This window comes from Ipomoea nil, unplaced genomic scaffold, assembly GCF_001879475.1.
Source record: "Ipomoea nil cultivar Tokyo-kokei standard unplaced genomic scaffold, Asagao_1.1 scaffold1407, whole genome shotgun sequence".
Taxonomy (NCBI): Eukaryota; Viridiplantae; Streptophyta; class Magnoliopsida; order Solanales; family Convolvulaceae; genus Ipomoea; species Ipomoea nil.
Window position 1 is genome coordinate 3039721 of NW_017617835.1, and position 17220 is coordinate 3056940.

Sequence of the window (17220 nt, forward strand, 5' to 3'; positions counted from 1 at the left end):
TATATCCGAGATATATGTATAAATATAGAGAGAGAAACCACATGAAAACTCTCTTTCTCTCTCATTTCTCTCCTGCTTCAACCTAACCCTAGTTTGGTTGGGATAAAACCAGAAGAATCAACAAACAAGCAATAAACCCTAGATCTCTGGCTACAAAGAACAAGCTTACTTGCTTGTGTTTTGTGCTTTCTCCTTCTGTTGATGGAGCCCCGTGTTGGTAACAAGTACCGACTTGGACGAAAAATCGGCAGCGGATCGTTCGGAGAGATCTATCTCGGTTTGTTTTGCTCTGAATAGTTCTATTTTTTTTTTATTTTTTCTATGGTTTTGCTGTACTGTATACTGTATTTTTGGCTGAGCTGGTAATCGAGTTCGTATTTGGGTGACTGTTGCAGGTACTAATATACAGACTAATGAGGAAGTGGCAATTAAGCTCGTGAGTAGTTCTTTGAATAGAAATTTAGTTAAATTTTAATATATGGTGCATCAAATGAATTGCTTTTGGTTGGTGTGCTTCGTTTGTAAAGGGTTGACTTTGAAGTCTTTTGCATCAGAGCTGTGTTGAATATGGAAACTGTGTTGTATGTAGATAGTTTACATCTGAATTATGGGTCTTTGATACTTGAACAGCAGAGATGGAAGTAGAATCCATTGTAGCTTTATTATTATATCAAAGTTATGTTATGCATTTTAATCCGACTTCTAGGCTTTGAGGAGTAGAATTACTTAATTAGATGAAGTGTAACCTTGTGCATAATTACACTCACTAACAGTAAAATGGAAATTTGTTACTGATATTAGTTCAAAAGGCTTGAATTCCCACCACTAAACATTGGGTTACCACATTTGAGAAGCTTTTGCTGTTAAGGCCCTTAATGGAAAAGGAAAAGTTTGATTCTTTATCAAGGTGCATGTTTGACATGAATTTCATGTAAATCTTTTGGCTTATTTTTGTTTCTCTAACATATCTTTACCCAAATGCAGAATTTTTGTCCTAATTACCTAATTAGGACCCTTTATGTGTAACTCCTAGTATTATGTAAATAACATTCTCTTCTGAATGGTCACATTTGGAAAACAGAAGACTTTGTCAAAAGCACTGTTTACACTATATGGTTACTTTTTGAAATCTTGGTCAAAAGCACTGTTTGCACTATACAACTGTGTGTGTGGACATGTCTAGGAATGTAGATGTGTTCTTCATTGCTTGACCTGTACTTTTTTCTTCATGCTTTACTACTGTTTGAGCCTTTAGTGACCACAAAGTGCAAAACTGATTATTATTTTTTTATGTTGCAGGAAAATGTCAAGACAAAACATCCTCAGTTACTGTATGAGTCGAAGTTATACAGAATTTTACAAGGAGGAAGTAATGGAATTTGTTGTTTGTTTTCTCTCAACATTTGTGGTATTTGATGATTGATATAATTGGGGTTCTAATTGTGATTATTCTATGTTGTAGCTGGAATACCCAACGTGAGATGGTTTGGGGTGGAAGGGGATTACAATGTTCTGGTCATGGACTTGCTTGGACCTAGTCTTGAAGATCTATTTAACTTTTGTAGTAGGAAGCTTTCTTTGAAGACAGTTCTGATGCTTGCAGATCAAATGGTGAAATTTTAATCCATTCTGTATTTTGGACAGTTCTATATCCTTAATAACTTGTTGACATTTTATTCTGATGTTTTCTACAGATCAATCGTGTTGAATTTGTACACTCTAAGTCATTTTTGCATCGAGATATCAAGCCTGACAATTTTCTTATGGGCTTGGGAAGACGTGCAAATCAGGTCTGGTCTTCTGACTAGTCTTTGTACCTTTTGTATCAAGGATTTCCTCTGGATCCACATGTTTATAAATATTTATATGGCCTATTATTCTACAATGCAGGTCTACATAATTGACTTTGGTCTGGCTAAGAAGTACCGAGACACTTCAACTCACCAACACATTCCTTACAGGTATATTGATAATTAGCTGCTTTTTCTAGGTTCATGTAAATGCAGTTGCATTAAAAATTAATTGTTACTGCCAATTAACTGATTGTGTTTCTTTTCATGTTAGTTGTATACTTTACATAGATTTTTATTACATCCAAGGTCCCTTTTCTTGCACAATGGATAATTACCAGTTTGTCCCTTCCATATAAGACATGCTACCATATTGTGTTATCCAATGCCTTCTGTACAACATATGTTGCTACAATTTGTGATTCTTTTTTTTTTTTTTTTAATTGAGTGGGGTGATGTCACTTATATTTTTTCTTGATTTTAGGTGTGGAAGGGGCAGTTTACTTTCTTTAATTCCCCTATTATAGCATTGTAGAAGTGCCTAGCTTGTTCACTAAATTGCAAGATATCACCTTCCTTTTAAGCTCCACTATATTAAAGTAAATGGATCTTGATGCAGATTATGTTCTAATTTTTCACTTATTCAATTCTATTTTTCTACATGTGCAGCCCTCTTCCAGTACAGGTTTCAGTTGCCTCTTGTAGATTTAACCTTTAAAATGTGCATATCATTTGAAGAGATAACTAAATATACCCAATGTGCTATGAGTGCTATCTTTTCTAGCCATTTTTGGTTGGTTTTAACCAAACTTCATGTGTGCTTATATTTTGACATATCCACTATCCAATCAATTGGTAATTGGTTATGGACATGACTTCATTAATTAATTTCCTTTCTTCACATAGACTTGTTATTTATTTGTACTTCTTAATTACCCAATTCATCTGTCCCACAAATGTACTAACGCAGGCATGCACTATGCTTTTTATGCTTCATTATGTTGCATGTAGATTGTTTTGTGTTGTAATCTCATAAGTGGTCTTATCTTGGATGTTGCAGGGAGAACAAAAATTTGACTGGAACAGCAAGATATGCAAGCATGAACACTCACCTTGGCATTGGTAAGTATTATTCTGCTTGTGTGGAACATGTAGGCATGTAGATATCATTCTCTTCTTGTTTTCTCTCATCACTAAACTGTACTTTATATGCATTGTAGAACAAAGCAGGAGGGATGATTTGGAATCTCTTGGATATGTACTAATGTACTTCCTAAGAGGAAGGTGATAGTTGCTTTCACACTATTTTTTACTGGCTCCCCGTGCTTTGCTTATCATCTGTTTTGACATCTATTTATTACAGTCTTCCTTGGCAGGGACTTAAAGCAGGAACCAAGAAACAGAAATATGAGAAAATTAGTGAAAAGAAGGTGTCAACATCTATTGAGGTAATCTATTTGCAAACTTGATTATTAGTTGTCCCTTGACAATGTTTTGTGAAAAAACATGACTCTCTGTTGTCCTTTTCTCTAGGCCTTATGTCGAGGTTATCCCACAGAATTTGCTTCATATTTCCATTACTGCCGTTCACTCCGCTTTGAGGACAAACCGGATTATGCTTATCTGAAGAGAATATTTCGTGACCTCTTCATCCGTGAAGGTTAATAAGAATGTTAAAGAATAGTGTCTAAGCTTCACAAAATAGTACTCCGTAATTTGTAAGAGAAAAGGCAAGTGAATGGAAGCGGCATCTTACTGTGTTGTTTTTTCTTGACAGGCTTTCAGTTTGACTATGTTTTTGATTGGACTATTTTGAAGTATCAGCAGTCACAAATTTCAGCTACTCCTTCACGTCCCCTTGTAAGTGGCATACTTGTGTCCGTTGTGTATTTTAAATTTACTGGACTCATTTTCCACGGTTATTGACCATTGCTTATGTTAGGGTACTGGTGCTGGTGCTGGAACCAGCTCGGGGATGCCCCCTGCAATTGTCAATGTGGGACAGTCTGGTAATTTATGCCATATGCCTTCTCTATGTTTACCTTTATATATGAAAATCATAATCGACCCTGTCTCTACTTCTGGGTTTTAACAGTGAAATACTCTTTCTACATTGTTGATATATATCTGCTTAAATTCCAAATTCAAATGATTTATGTTATTATTCTTGCAGGTGAAGAAGAAGGGAGGCAATCAGCAGATCCTGCTCGAAGGAGAGGTTCTGGACCACTTATGAATGTAGGAAGCTTATCTAAGCAGAAGAGCCCTATCGGTAATGAATCAACAAGCAAAGATGCTATGGTAAGTTATCCAAATTACTTTTGTTTAACTAAAGAGCGGTTGATAGGCAAGATGATGTGTTTTCCGAGGGCAAGGAACTTTCTAGGGTTGAAAATGAAGCCTTATCTTGCTATTGCCTTTGTCTCTGATGCAAGTAAATGTTAAAAACCTAGTTCAATGGCCTATGTAAGTAGTGATAGGTCTTGGAATTTGTCTCTCCTACCTCCAGCAGGATGACTTGTCTCTGGTGTTTATACCTTACAAGTTCTACACGAAACATGTTTCCTTTCTCGTAGAACAATTCTGATAATTTCTTGAAGGGTAATAAAATCAATGAACCTTGCAGTTGTCGACCCCCACCGCTATGGGAAGAACAAGTGGATCGTTGAGGCGAGGTGCTGTCTCCGGCAATCGTGAATCACTGACTATGGGTATTGATTCTGACCCTATGCATTCTCGCACTCCTGAGGCAAGTGTAGGGACTGGACCAAAAATCTCCAGTGGACAAAGAAGTTATCCGCTTGGTGGCTCATCTGACCCCACCACCAAGCATGCTTCATCCGGTAGGAACATTTCTAGCACAAAGAACTATGAATCTACACTGAAAGGAATAGAAACTCTGCGCATCGATGACGAGGAGAAGGCCCACTATTGAATGCTGGCCACATTCACATTCTTGTAAATTGTGTGACGGACATTGGGTAGAATTGAAGCCCCCCGAAAGTTGATTTTCTTTGAAGTAACAATGGGTCGTTATTTGTGCTCTGTGAAAGATATAAAACCAATAAACAGATCCAGATTGTGGTAACGCAGGAAGGAAAATCTGCCCGTTGAGGCTGCTTGTTGTGGTATGTTTTATTTATACTTCGCATACCCTTTGATGATTCCATTTAAATGGTCATCACTGTAAATTTGCCTTTGTAATGCTATTCGCCCCAACAGTATTCTTTTTCCTCCTAAAACACCTAAATTTCGAGTTGAATGTCAAATAGGATGCTTTAGTAGTGCTATTTGGTGGTCTATTGGTTGAAAACCGAAACCTTCAACATTGTGCCCTAGACTTGTGTACAAGGTTGGTGCAAGTATTTTCTCTGTTGATCTGTGTTGTAGAGTATAATGCATTCCTATTTGCTATCTATCTATTTTGTGTTTTTTCCTCCCATATCGTCAAATTGGTAGGGTTGTATATAATTCATATCATATTGAATGCTACAGCATCACCAACCCAAAAGACTAAAAATTGGCTTTGCGTGAAATTGTTTTGCGTGAGATATGTTATATTTTTCAAAGAAAGTAAAGTATTATACGTCATATTTTTCAATGAAAGTTAAGTATTATACGTCTCATGTGAAATGATTTTACAAAGTTATACGAGCTACTTCAAGCCTTGATCCATTGAATTCTCTTCTTTTATCGAGCCTTTCCTAGCTGTCTTTCATCACAATTATTATATCGTGGATCAGGATGCACAGTGCACTATGGACCTTGGTTCAATGCACAAAATTGAACTTCATAATGTATAGAATTTATGTTTATAATAAAACATACACATAAACATGATATAATGAATATGAATTTTGTGCATTATGAACCTGAATTTTATACATTATGAATATGAATTCGGTGTACTATATTAAGTGTTTTTGTCTTCATTATATTGTGTTTATGTGTGTGTATTATGAACATGAATTCTGTACATTATAAAGTCAAATTATGTGTATTGGACCAAGATCCACAGTGCATTGTAGACCACGATATAAATTGTCCTTTCATCACGTAAGCTTTATAGTTAAGCTAAAAGGATTTCTATTGACTTGTATATTAAATAATAATTAAATATATTCCATTTTCATACGTAAATTCATTGCCTTTATTAATGAAGATTCTGTAGGATTTTCAGTAAATCTGGTTTTAAGTATTGCAACCATATATTGGACAATTGAGAATATCACAAAATTGAAATATTAGCTCCCAGTAATCACTGCTTCCATCATTCAAGCAATAAAAGACAAAACATAACCAAAGTAACAATCCTTAGGTTAATAAGGTAACCTTTCAGTTACAAACCTCAAATGCAAAATCTTCTAAATTGATCCCCACTTATAAGATACAGAGATGGATTACATTGCTTCATAAATTTAGACAATAAGAGTTGCTAAACTAAGGGAACTGCAGAAAAGAAGAAAAGTCGAAAGCAGGAAGAGACTGGTTTTTGAGCTTGTAGTGACAAAACTTTGTTACAGGAGATCAGCAACATTTGCTGGCAGCTCCTCGATCATCACGTTGTAGAACTTCTGGATGTCAAAAAGCATCCTCTCATCGTCCTTTGTTACAAAGTTGATTGCCACACCTTTCCTCCCGAACCTTCCACTACGACCAATACGATGCAGGTAGTTCTCGGGTTGAGTAGGGAGATCATAGTTAATGACGAGGGATACTTGTTGAACATCAATTCCTCTTGCCAACAGATCAGTAGTGATGAGAACACGGGAGGACCCAGAACGGAATTCACGCATAATAATGTCCCTTGTGTTCTGGTCCATGTCACCATGGGTGGCTGACACTGTATGGTCTCGGCTTCTCATCTTGTCAGTTAACCAGTCAACCTTACGACGGGTATTCACAAAAATCACACTCTGTGTAATGGCAAGGGTTTCGTACAAATCACAAAGTGTCTCAAGCTTCCACTCTTCTTTGTCGACATTGACATGGAATTGCTTAATACCCTCTAGTGTCAGCTCATCACGCTTCACAAGAATTCTCACAGGTTTGTTCATGAATTTCCTTGTTATCTCAAGTGCCTCAGGAGGCATTGTAGCTGAGAAGACACCAACCTGAATTTTTGGAGGCAGAAGCTGGAAAATATCATAAATCTGCGTAAAAACAATATTGTAGTTAGAACAATGGCAAATATAAATTTATGCCAAGTGACCGTTTGAGATGAGCACCATCATATGCACAAGTGAAATATAAAGATGAGTACCATCATACATAGATAATTCAACCACTAGATAGAGAACCATCAATCAAAAAAGACAAGAGAAGAAGATAGACCTGATCCTTGAATCCTCTTGACAGCATTTCATCAGCCTCATCCAATACAAACATCTTAATGTAATCAGGACGAAGGGACTGCCTACGCAACATGTCAAAGACACGCCCAGGAGTTCCGACAACTACATGAACTCCACTGGAAAGAATGCGTTGGTCCTCACGGACACTGGTTCCTCCAACACAAGCATGTACCTTGACACCAAGATAGTCTCCCAGTGCCCGCATAACCTTCTCAATCTGCTGTGCAAGTTCACGAGTCGGTGCCAAGACCAGAGCTTGACATTCCACTTTGTCATAGTCGAGCTGTTGAAGAACACCCGAGCAGAAAGTAGCAGTCTTCCCAGTTCCAGATTGAGCCTGCTGAATTACATCGAGACCATTGCAGAATGGAACAATACCTCTTTGCTGAATTGCTGAGGGCTTTTCAAAACCTATATTTTAAGAATACAAGTTAGTAGCACTATATCATGCAATCATTTAGGGTTGGAACACAGAGAAAACATTCACCATGTATGTGATATATAAACTTCACTAAAAACACTATCTAACAAACCATATTCAGGAATGCAAAATTCAGTGTAAATACTAGTAATATAATATATTCATAATTAGCAATGGAGAGTTAAAGAACAGGCTGAAAATATATCTACCATATGCATAAATTCCCCTGAGAAGGTTCTCCTTTAAACCCATGGCATCAAAACTGTCATGAACTTCATCATAAGAGGTGAAGAACTCTTGCCCTTCAACGGTCAGCCTACAGACACATAACCAATGAATAACAAATTGGAGAAAGAACCATCTAGTAAAAGGTAACAACTGAGAATAGTTCTTACAACTCCTGCATTTTGGCATCATACTGACGAGCATCAAACTGGGATCCCTCTGGTGCTGCACCTGCCATAACTGAAAAAAAAACATTGAAAACACTATCAGGATAGAAAGAAAAAAAAAAAAAAAAAAAAACACCACAAGCACCTAAACAGAATAACTATTTTATGTATAAACAAAGCACTATAGCAAAATACAAAATACATATTAATAGGAATGTTCATGGGCAAACAAACAAGAAATACCTACCAGCTAAACACTGCTATGTAACATTTACACCTCTGGTTTATTTTTTTTATGCTTGCAGATAATGATTGTAACTGTAAACTTCCAAGTAAAATGAATATCTAAAACCTCATCAACCATAAGCTTAACAATATCATTCAAGAATTAATATTTTACCTAACCGAGTTCCGCAAACCACCATCATCTTAACTAATTAACAAAAAGCTTGATTGTTTAATATAATCTCCAAATATATTAAAATTTTCCATTCTAAGCGCGAAAAAACAAAGAAGATATGCATCAAATAACATGTTAAAATCACTAAAAAGGAAGAAAAACCGAAAAAGAAAGACATCCGGAAAAGATAAATTAGCAAAACAGAAGCTGATTCAGAAAGGGGGGGAAAAAATTGGGTACCTGAAGACGAAGTGAAATGGAGTGATGAGAGAGAAAGTGAAAGAGCGAAAGAAGTGTGGCGAGAGAGAAATTAGGGTTTTCCCAAACTCCTCGGATCTAAGCCTTGGAGTTGAGGAAGAAGAGAGTGAGGCGCGAGAGAAAACTACGGTAAGGGTTCCACGCAGGGAAATCGTCTCCCTCCTTCCTGCTTTCTCTATTTTACCCCCCTGGGCTCGACTACCCTGTGTGCTCGCCCATACTACTACCGCTGCTTCTAAATTTAAATTTTATTTTTATTATTATTATTTTTAATAATAATATTGTTTCTGTTACCCTATAATATATGTCTATTTATATTTTTTCAGTTTATTGAAGCACAAAGATTCTATGCTCTGCCAAAATTTTGTGGTCTAATAGTACTAAGGTTGAATTCCTATATAAGAGATTGTGGTCTGTGGATTCTATAATGGCACCAAGATTGAATTCTTATAGAGGAGGTTGTGGGTTCGAGCCTCAGTAAAGACAATAAAAAGAAAAAAATAAAAAAACAAAAAAACAAAACAAATCTGTGCATTTGATAACAATCAACTTTGAATGCATCATCTTATTTTTTAAAAAACCCCACTAAAAGTTATTGGTGAGAATGTTTAACCATAAGGTCTTCATGCTCATGAAAAATAAATAAATTATGCCTAGCAAATAAACTTACCTCCAAAATATAATGAAGAACAGATTGGTTGCTCAAATAAAAAAGTGATGTGCCAAATTCTTGATTTCTTGTACAGTTTGAGAGAATAGTTGAATCCCGGCCCTTTATATAGAGTTCAAGATTTCAATCCTTGTCATGGTTGATGTTTAATATTCTTAATTCACATGTAAGACAAGGAATCATAATCATAGTGGAAGAATTCAAATTCTTATACTTTCTTAATCTCCAAGATTTCTTAATCCCATCATACTCATGACAAATTATAATGTAGACTCGAGTTCAAAACAACATCGTTTTACTTTAAAATGACGCCGTCTAAATTTTTTTTTACTATATTTATTTTTCGTTTAAACTCCCAACCTCTCTTAGAGCATCCACACCAAAGGTTAAAAAGGGGTTAATGTCTGATGAATAAACTTGGATGGAGATATTAAGAGATGTGGAGTGGGGTTATTTGAGAAAAGATTTGTCCTGCAAATGCAAAAATAATGTCAGAAGAAAGAAAAAGTAAAAAGAATTAAGCAACACAGGCGCGTGCAATGCACGCGCCCGTGTACGCGTCAAGCGCGCTGTTTTCAGCGCGCCTGACGCTTCAGCTTTTTGTTTTATTATTATTTTTTTTTAATTTCAGTTTTCTCTTTATTTTTTCTTTTTTTTTTCTCTCCCCTCCTACTTTCTCTTTCCTAATCACTCTTACATTATCCTCAAATTCTCCCCAACTGATGTGGATGCTCTTAAGGAATGAGAGTGCATAAAACAATTTATGCCAACCAAGCTGGTTGCAGAAGACAAGTCTTTCGTGCTCCTTAATAATTGTTACAAATTACTCCGTATTATTTTGCCAATAAATAGCCAATCTAAAATAAAAACATTACCGATTTCAAAACCTGATATAGTGTTAACATGTTTGGTAGGGAAGCATATAATTATTGAGGATGAGAATGAAAAAGTGGTATAAATACTAAAATGTCTTTGTGTAATAATAATAATAATAATAATAATAATAATAATAATAATAATAATAATAAGAGTTAATTTCATCGGAGATCCCTTGTCTTTTGTAGCAATTTCAAATTTAGTCATAGACTATCGTTTTTGTCATTTAACACCCCAGATCATCGTTGTTTAGACACTTTTAGTCCTTTTCATGATTTTTCTTATTTTTAGTAATGACATTTTTGTCTCTTCATATTTTTCTTTTGTTATTTTTCCGATTTCAACATGTTTAATTGATTTAGAATTTTAGGTAACCTCTGAATTTTAGTAACCATACTTTTCAACGATTTTTAGTAAAGTCCTAAACCAATTAAACCGGTTGAAATCGAAAAAATAACAAAAGAAAAATATGAAGAGACAAAAATGCCCTTACTAAAAATATGAAAAGGATAAAATTTCAATTTTGGTCACACGACTATAGGGGCCTTGTTAATTTCAACACCTAACTTTCTAAAGTATCAATTTAGTACCTTGAGTATGTAATTTTTCTCAATTTTGGTCACTCCGGCCAATTTACCAGTCAAATTTTACCGGAAAAATTAAATCCAACTTTTAGGCACAAATCTGAGGGGCAAAATAGTCTTTTTCTAATCTGCTCCTAATTTTCTCCAGCTCTTAAACGACCGGCAATTTTCTCAAGTTCTCCTGATCTGCTCCTAATTTCCTGATATGCTCCTAATTTTAAACTGAAAAACCCGCCTTTATCCGGGCAGTATAGGTTTTTGCAGAAATATTTTGTTTCTGGGTCTTCTTTTTCTTCGGTGCGATTTCTGTTTTGATGTCGCACGACGGAGCCGGGAGAAACCAAAACTCCATTGATAGAGACTCCGCCGTAATAAAGCGCATCGCCGCCGCCGTCAGAAGTTACTCCAGTTGTTCCGGCAATCCATGAAACCTCGTTTCTGCTACTTGTACCCACCTGTTTCCTTGGAGATTTATAATACGGCATCCATCTCTCAGCAACTTTCTTCGTTCTCGCCCGCTAAATCTTCTTTTTTTCATTGCCGGTCGTTTCAGAACTGGAGAAAATTAGGAGCAGATCAGGAAAAGACTATTTTGTCCCTCAGATTTGTGCCTAAAAGTTTGATTTAATTTTTCCGATCAAATTTGACCGGTAAATTGGCCGGAGTGACCAAAATTGAGAAAAATTACATACTCAAGGTACTAAATTGATACTTTAGAAAGTTAGGTGCTAAAATTAACAAGGCCCCTATAGTCGTGTGACCAAAATTGAAATTTTTTCATATGAAAAATCATAAAAAGGACTAAAAGTGTCTAAAAACAATAGTCTGGGATGTTAAATGGCAAAAACGATAGTCTGAATTAAATTTAGAATTGCCACAAAAAACAAGGGACCTCTGGTGGAATTAACCCTAATCATAATAAAATCAATAAGGGTATTTTTGTCGTTTCTTACTCTTGTTCCTTTCCCAAAAGCATTGAATTGCAATTCAACAAAATGAGAGAATTACAATTCCATGGAATTGCAATTCCTTCCAACCAAACACGGTAATTGAAATCTTCATTGAATTACAATTCAATTACAACTAAATTACATCCAACCAAACAACCCGTAAATATGTCATGGTTACCAAGCAAAAGGCAAATTGGTAAGATGCCCAATCAATAACTTCAAGTGAAAAAATTTACCTATAATATTTACTATTTATCAATCAAATTACATGGAGGGAGTGATTTTTATTTTAATTTTTTCATCAAATATAAAAAACATAAAATTAAAAGATTTGACAAAATTGATATTCTCTTAAAACACATTAGTTATTTTTTGAAGGAATAAGACTCAAATAAGTTATTCAATTGTACGCAAAACTACAACTGATGTATCCAATTTAAGAGTTACGATTGAGTCTGTAAACAATCCAAAATTATGGAATTAAATCAAAATTGACATGTTTTTACTGTCTTGAATGATGAGAAAGTTACCCATTAAAAAATTAATTTAAATAAGAAAAAATACACTTTTAGTCCTATGACTATAATGACATTGTTAATTTCAGTATTTGACTTTAAAAACTAACAATTTAGTCTCGTAATTATGTAATATTTTTTAACATACTTGATCATCCGACTAAATCAACAAGAACCTGAAGAATAAGTCAATTTTGATTAATGTATAATTTTGGATTGTTTATTCATTTTAAATTATTTAAAATTTTAGATAAAATAGTATAATTATAGTTTCATGTGTAATTCGATGACATATTTTAGCTTTATTCCTTATTCTTCAATTTTTTTTGTCTAAAAAAAAAAAAAAAAAAAAAAAAACTTGAATGGGTTCACTAACAATAATTGAAACATAGGAGGCAATTTAAAGAATGATAAAAATAGAGGGAAATAACTGCAAATAGCAAAATACCAAAGTCGCCACTCTCCCGTCAACTAAAACCCTAATGTCCGGCGTACACTTCACGCCTCACTCACAGTTCAGAGCTTCAGAATGCAAATGTAAGTATGATTATATCCCGACGTTTTTAGTTAAATCTTGCTCTTAATCTATGTCATTTCTTGTAATATGAAGGATTACAATTCGTTTTGTGCTTAATTTCATTTTCCAAAATCAAGATTCGACGTCATTTATTGATCATGAATGTTAAGTAGCTTGAATTTAGATCTTTACTTGTTCCTCTAATTTTCTCTAGCGGACAGTTAATAGGGGAAAAATTAATTCAGGTTTATAGCTTAGAGATTGAGAAGAAGTTCAGAATTTTCTTGGCTAGCTTGGAATGGCTGATAAGGGAACTGGTTCTGGATCCAATAAGGGAAACTCAAATGGGGATTCTAATGAAAACCCAGTTTCTGACTATAGAAACACTCTTGAAAATCTAGTTCAGCAGTTCCAGAACTCGAACCCCATGGGGCAGCAGCACAAATTTTGGGAAACCCAACCAGTGGGGCAATTTAAGGATGTAGGGAATGCCAGTGTACCTGAGGGTTCTATTGAGGAGCCTACACCGATCTCTGAGGTCAAACAAGAGCCGTATAATCTTCCAAGTTCGTATGAGTGGACAGTGTGTGATATGAACTCTGATGAGGTCTGTGCTGAGGTCTATACTTTACTGACTAATAACTATGTCGAGGATGATGATCACATGTTCAGGTTTAATTACTCAAAGGAGTTTCTTCGATGGGCTTTGTGCTCTCCTGGTTTTTTTAGTAATTGGCATATTGGAGTTCGAGTGAAGGGATCTGGGAAGTTGGTTGCTTTTATCAGTGGCATTCCTGTGAAAATGAGGGTTCGTGATCAGGTTTTTAAGATGGCTGAAGTTAACTTTTTGTGCGTCCACAAAAAACTTAGATCGAAGAGACTTGCTCCTGTGATGATTAAAGAAGTGACTAGGAGAATTCACTTGGAGAATATATGGCATGCTGCTTATACTGCCGGAGTGCTTCTTCCAACACCGATGTCCACTTGTCAGTATTGGCATAGAACTTTGAATCCAAAGAAGCTTATTGATGTTGGATTTTCCAGGTTGGGTGATAGGATGACGATGAGCAGGGCGATTAAACTCTACAAGTTGCCAACCTCGACAGCGAGCTCTGGTCTGAGAAAAATGGAGCGTCATGATGTCCCTGCCATTACACTGCTTCTTAGGAACTACTTGAGCCGATATGATGTGGCTCCAGATTTTGATGAGGAGGAGGTGGAGCACTGGTTGCTTCCTCGGGCCAATGTGGTTGATTGTTATTTGGTCGAGAGCCCAGAGACACATGAGGTCACTGATTTTTTCAGCTTCTACACCCTTCCTTCATCCATTCTCCACAACCCAAATTACTCGACTTTGAGAGCAGCTTATACCTTCTATTATGTCTCGACCAAGACTCCATTGCTGCAACTGATTAATGATGCGCTTATCATAGCAAAGCTAAATGATTATGATGTGTTTAATGCTTTGGATGTCATGGAGAATGAGGCTTTTCTGAAGGAACTGAAATTTGGACCGGGTGATGGGCAGTTGTTCTATTATCTCTACAACTATCGGTTTAGACAGGCACTTAAACCTTCTGAACTTGGTCTCGTGCTTCTATAGGCGATACATGATTTCTATCAAGACTCCATTTTTTGAGAAACCGATCCTTTCACCCTAACGTTGTTTGTTGGGCTGCAATCCTTCAACTTCAATTCTACCTGTGCTTAGTCTTCGCCTATCGGGAGATTTTGCAGTCAGCATGACTTTACATTTTCGTCAAATGCTGAGCCGAAATACTTTCCAGAATACAGAGCTCAGTCTAGGTGCCCTAGAGTATTATGTAATCATCGCATTTTGTTATCCTTTTAAGTTTTAAATACTGTGATGTTGGATAGCCTGTTTTTTTTAGCACTGCATATCTGCAACACTGAAATCTTGCTGCTTTTAGAGCTTTATACCAAATGCTGGCATGCTATCTTTGATTTGTTCTGATTGAACCATGCAATGCTGTTTAAGTGGTTTCCAATTTTCTTGCATCTTTTTTATTTGAGTGTTGAGGGAAACTTGCGGCCACTACCTGTGAGTAAACTATCACCTTATAGTCCTAGTCGGCAAAATCGCAAAGAACTACAAAAAGGTAAACCAACCTAAGTTGTCCCTGCATCCTTGATCATCCTTTACCATGTTCTGTTTTTTTTTTTTTTTTATTTTTTATTTTTATTTTTTTTATGCACCCTAAGATGTTGCCTTTTTCCCATTGGATACACTAAACAAATGATGCATCTAGCCAAACATTCTTGTGGGATGAACGTATATTTGCTTATATATGTCTCTTTAAACATAATAATTATTTTCACTTTTGATCTTGTGACTGTTAGCTTACTCCCACATTTGATTTGCAAGTATTATTTTTGTTAAATATGGCAAAAAATAATAATCATACACTAATGTGACAATTAATTTTTGGGACTCACACTTAAAAAAAAAAAAAAAAAAAAAGTCACTCATAATTTCAGCATAGAGAATTAGGCTTAAGCCCTCTAGAGGGTTCTCGAAAATGTTTCGACCATAACGAAAGTGATCATAATCACAATTAGTTTCTCTAAGAATATGTTTGACCGAACAAACTTAGTTCTGTCTCATAATTTCTCTAATAGCTTCAAATAAAAGATAATGAGGATTTCTCCCATTACATGTGTTCTTCAATCTTCACCTTCTTAATAGCCAACAAAGAGTCATTCTCAAGAATTATATAATGAAAGTCTTAACTCCAACAAAGTATGAGACCATGATGAATAGCTCAAATGTCTAATTGTGCTTATATTCTCGTCATTAAGCATCATTCATGGGATGAGTACAATATACTTTCATAATTTTCTATTAGTAGCACACCCACCATCGAATATTAAACACATATCAACATACTACACTAATATCCACATCTCCGGATGAGACTAATTCAGCCGAATTTCATTCAAGCCCCTTCCACATGACCCAACCTTTTTTTGTTTTTATTTGTTGTTTTTTTTTTTAATGCTTTTATTAAGTTAAAAGTAGGAATATATCAAATCAGAAAATTTATTTTAAATGGTTACAAAACCATAAAAAAAAATCCATACATTTATAGCATACATTGCAATAATCAATTATGGGCAGGCATTGGCTGGTGTTGAGAATTTCAAATGATTCTTGTGTAAATAATATGTGTTTTGTAGGTCATTTAGTTGAACAAAACAACATAAATAAATAAAACTAAAGCATATATGCCTCTTAACGTTGTAATGAAACTTTTTATTCTCTTTGTTGTTTTTTTAAGACACGTTTAATTATAAAACATATTTAGGTTGTTTTATTCTAAAAAATATGCATCTTAACAATAAATATATTTATTAATACTTGACATTAATTATAATAAACTTAATTGATTATATTAATACTAATGATAAGTGTTTATTCAAAATGTTATTAAATCTAAATCTTTTCAAATAATGAGTAATATTTTCCTACTCATGCACCGTATTAAAAAGTTCTAGTAAGACCTTCCTTCGAATAAGAGTGAATTTTTGATATGAACCTAGTCTAAGGCTCAAATAAAATAGAGTATTGTCCCAAGATTACTCTCAATGCAAAGATAGAGATGGATCAAAATACCTTAAACCTCACGAGAAACCCTTTGTCTCGAATCCTCAAAGACTTGGAAGAATCCCATGTAGCTTCAAGTACCTCGATGTTGCAATCTTCAATCAACTAGAGTCGGATCTAGTTTCCTTCGATTCAAGAACGAGTCCACGAACCTAAATCTAAGGTTGAAGAAAGTAAGATTGATTCGAGTCCACGAATCAATTTGCTAGTCGAGTCCACGACTAGCCACTAATTGAATCCACAATTAGCCATAAGGTTTCTTACACAAGTGTAAAGAAAAACTTAAGAATTTTATTGAATTAAAGCCTGCTCAAAACTGATATGGATGTGCCCTATTTATAGGTATAGGGCAGCATTGTAATCTAAATACAATGGGAAAAAGAGTCCTAAACTTAATCTAGAAAACAAGTAAATAGAGTTTTATTTAGAAAAGGATTTAAGGAATCCTTTCTAAATACAACTAGTGTTTTCTCTTTTATGCCAAACAATTTAAATTAATGATGACAAAAAATAATTGGGTTGATTTGGGCCTAATTTAATCACCAAAATCAGCACTTAAACAATTATAAAAAGCCTTGAGTTCTTCGCCATCATTTGCAATTGGGCTTGAATTGGATTTCCACCATTTTTGAACATAACCAATAAAGAGTTGTTTTAATTGTTTGGACTTAGACCTTGTGATTGGCCCAACTGGTACTCTTAATGGATCTTCAGTTATTTGGGTTGCATTAATTTTGCGAGCGCTACTAGAGCCAAATTTGCATTAGTCTTACAATGGTGGAGATATCGAATGTTATATGCCAAAAAAAAAAAAAAAAAAAAAAAACCCTCAACTGCAATTATTCCATCATATTGTTGACTTCCAATT

The 17220-nt window shown here is 35.1% G+C and overlaps 4 protein-coding genes across 5 annotated transcripts in view; 3 read left to right on the forward strand and 1 right to left on the reverse strand.

The window, feature by feature from the left end:
* LOC109186379 (casein kinase 1-like protein 1) lies at window positions 1–5208 on the forward strand. 2 transcript variants are annotated; one of them, XM_019336331.1, is made up of 14 exons: window positions 1–277; window positions 396–436; window positions 1300–1369; window positions 1463–1611; window positions 1695–1790; window positions 1891–1961; window positions 2851–2912; window positions 3011–3074; window positions 3154–3238; window positions 3324–3450; window positions 3568–3650; window positions 3733–3799; window positions 3964–4091; window positions 4417–5208. In XM_019336331.1, the coding sequence occupies exons 1-14, from the start codon at window positions 202–204 to the stop codon at window positions 4723–4725; spliced, it is 1428 nt and encodes a 475-aa protein (XP_019191876.1). In that variant the 5' UTR covers window positions 1–201; the 3' UTR covers window positions 4726–5208. The 2 variants fall into 2 exon arrangements, with proteins under 2 accessions (XP_019191876.1, XP_019191877.1); XM_019336332.1 differs by having other exon boundaries at window positions 2–277; window positions 3568–3649; window positions 3738–3799.
* Window positions 2049–17220, forward strand: part of LOC109186380 (putative nuclease HARBI1) — a 27543-nt gene continuing 12371 nt past the window's right edge. Inside the window, exons 1-2 of the mRNA XM_019336333.1 lie at window positions 2049–2059; window positions 4795–4809. The gene's annotated coding sequence lies outside the window, so the exon portion shown is untranslated. The remainder of the gene's footprint in view (window positions 2060–4794; window positions 4810–17220) is intronic.
* LOC109186383 (eukaryotic initiation factor 4A-2-like) lies at window positions 6035–8769 on the reverse strand. Its single transcript, XM_019336335.1, has 5 exons — window positions 8598–8769; window positions 7961–8030; window positions 7775–7881; window positions 7125–7555; window positions 6035–6943 (listed from the first exon to the last, which is right to left on the reverse strand). Exons 2-5 carry the CDS (start codon window positions 8026–8028, stop codon window positions 6308–6310), a joined length of 1242 nt encoding a protein of 413 aa, XP_019191880.1. The 5' UTR covers window positions 8029–8030; window positions 8598–8769; the 3' UTR covers window positions 6035–6307.
* LOC109186381 (glycylpeptide N-tetradecanoyltransferase 1-like) lies at window positions 12647–14694 on the forward strand. Its single transcript, XM_019336334.1, has 2 exons — window positions 12647–12747; window positions 12973–14694. The coding sequence occupies exon 2, from the start codon at window positions 13026–13028 to the stop codon at window positions 14328–14330; it is 1305 nt and encodes a 434-aa protein (XP_019191879.1). The 5' UTR covers window positions 12647–12747; window positions 12973–13025; the 3' UTR covers window positions 14331–14694.

Bases quoted from the DNA above. Each gene is read 5' to 3' on its own strand.
- LOC109186379 (XM_019336331.1), top strand. From the start codon at position 202: ATGGAGCCCCGTGTTGGTAACAAGTACCGACTTGGACGAAAAATCGGC. The intron at 2,913-3,010 runs GTAAGTATTATT...TATGCATTGTAG, and splicing joins GAACACTCACCTTGGCATTG to AACAAAGCAGGAGGGATGAT. The intron at 3,451-3,567 runs GTTAATAAGAAT...TTTTCTTGACAG, and splicing joins TGACCTCTTCATCCGTGAAG to GCTTTCAGTTTGACTATGTT.
- LOC109186383 (XM_019336335.1), bottom strand. From the start codon at position 8,028: ATGGCAGGTGCAGCACCAGAGGGATCCCAGTTTGATGCTCGTCAGTAT. The intron at 7,556-7,774 runs GTAGATATATTT...CTTAAAATATAG, and splicing joins CAGGGGAATTTATGCATATG to GTTTTGAAAAGCCCTCAGCA. The intron at 6,944-7,124 runs GTCTATCTTCTT...GTTTTTACGCAG, and splicing joins CAAGAGGATTCAAGGATCAG to ATTTATGATATTTTCCAGCT.
- LOC109186381 (XM_019336334.1), top strand. From the start codon at position 13,026: ATGGCTGATAAGGGAACTGGTTCTGGATCCAATAAGGGAAACTCAAAT.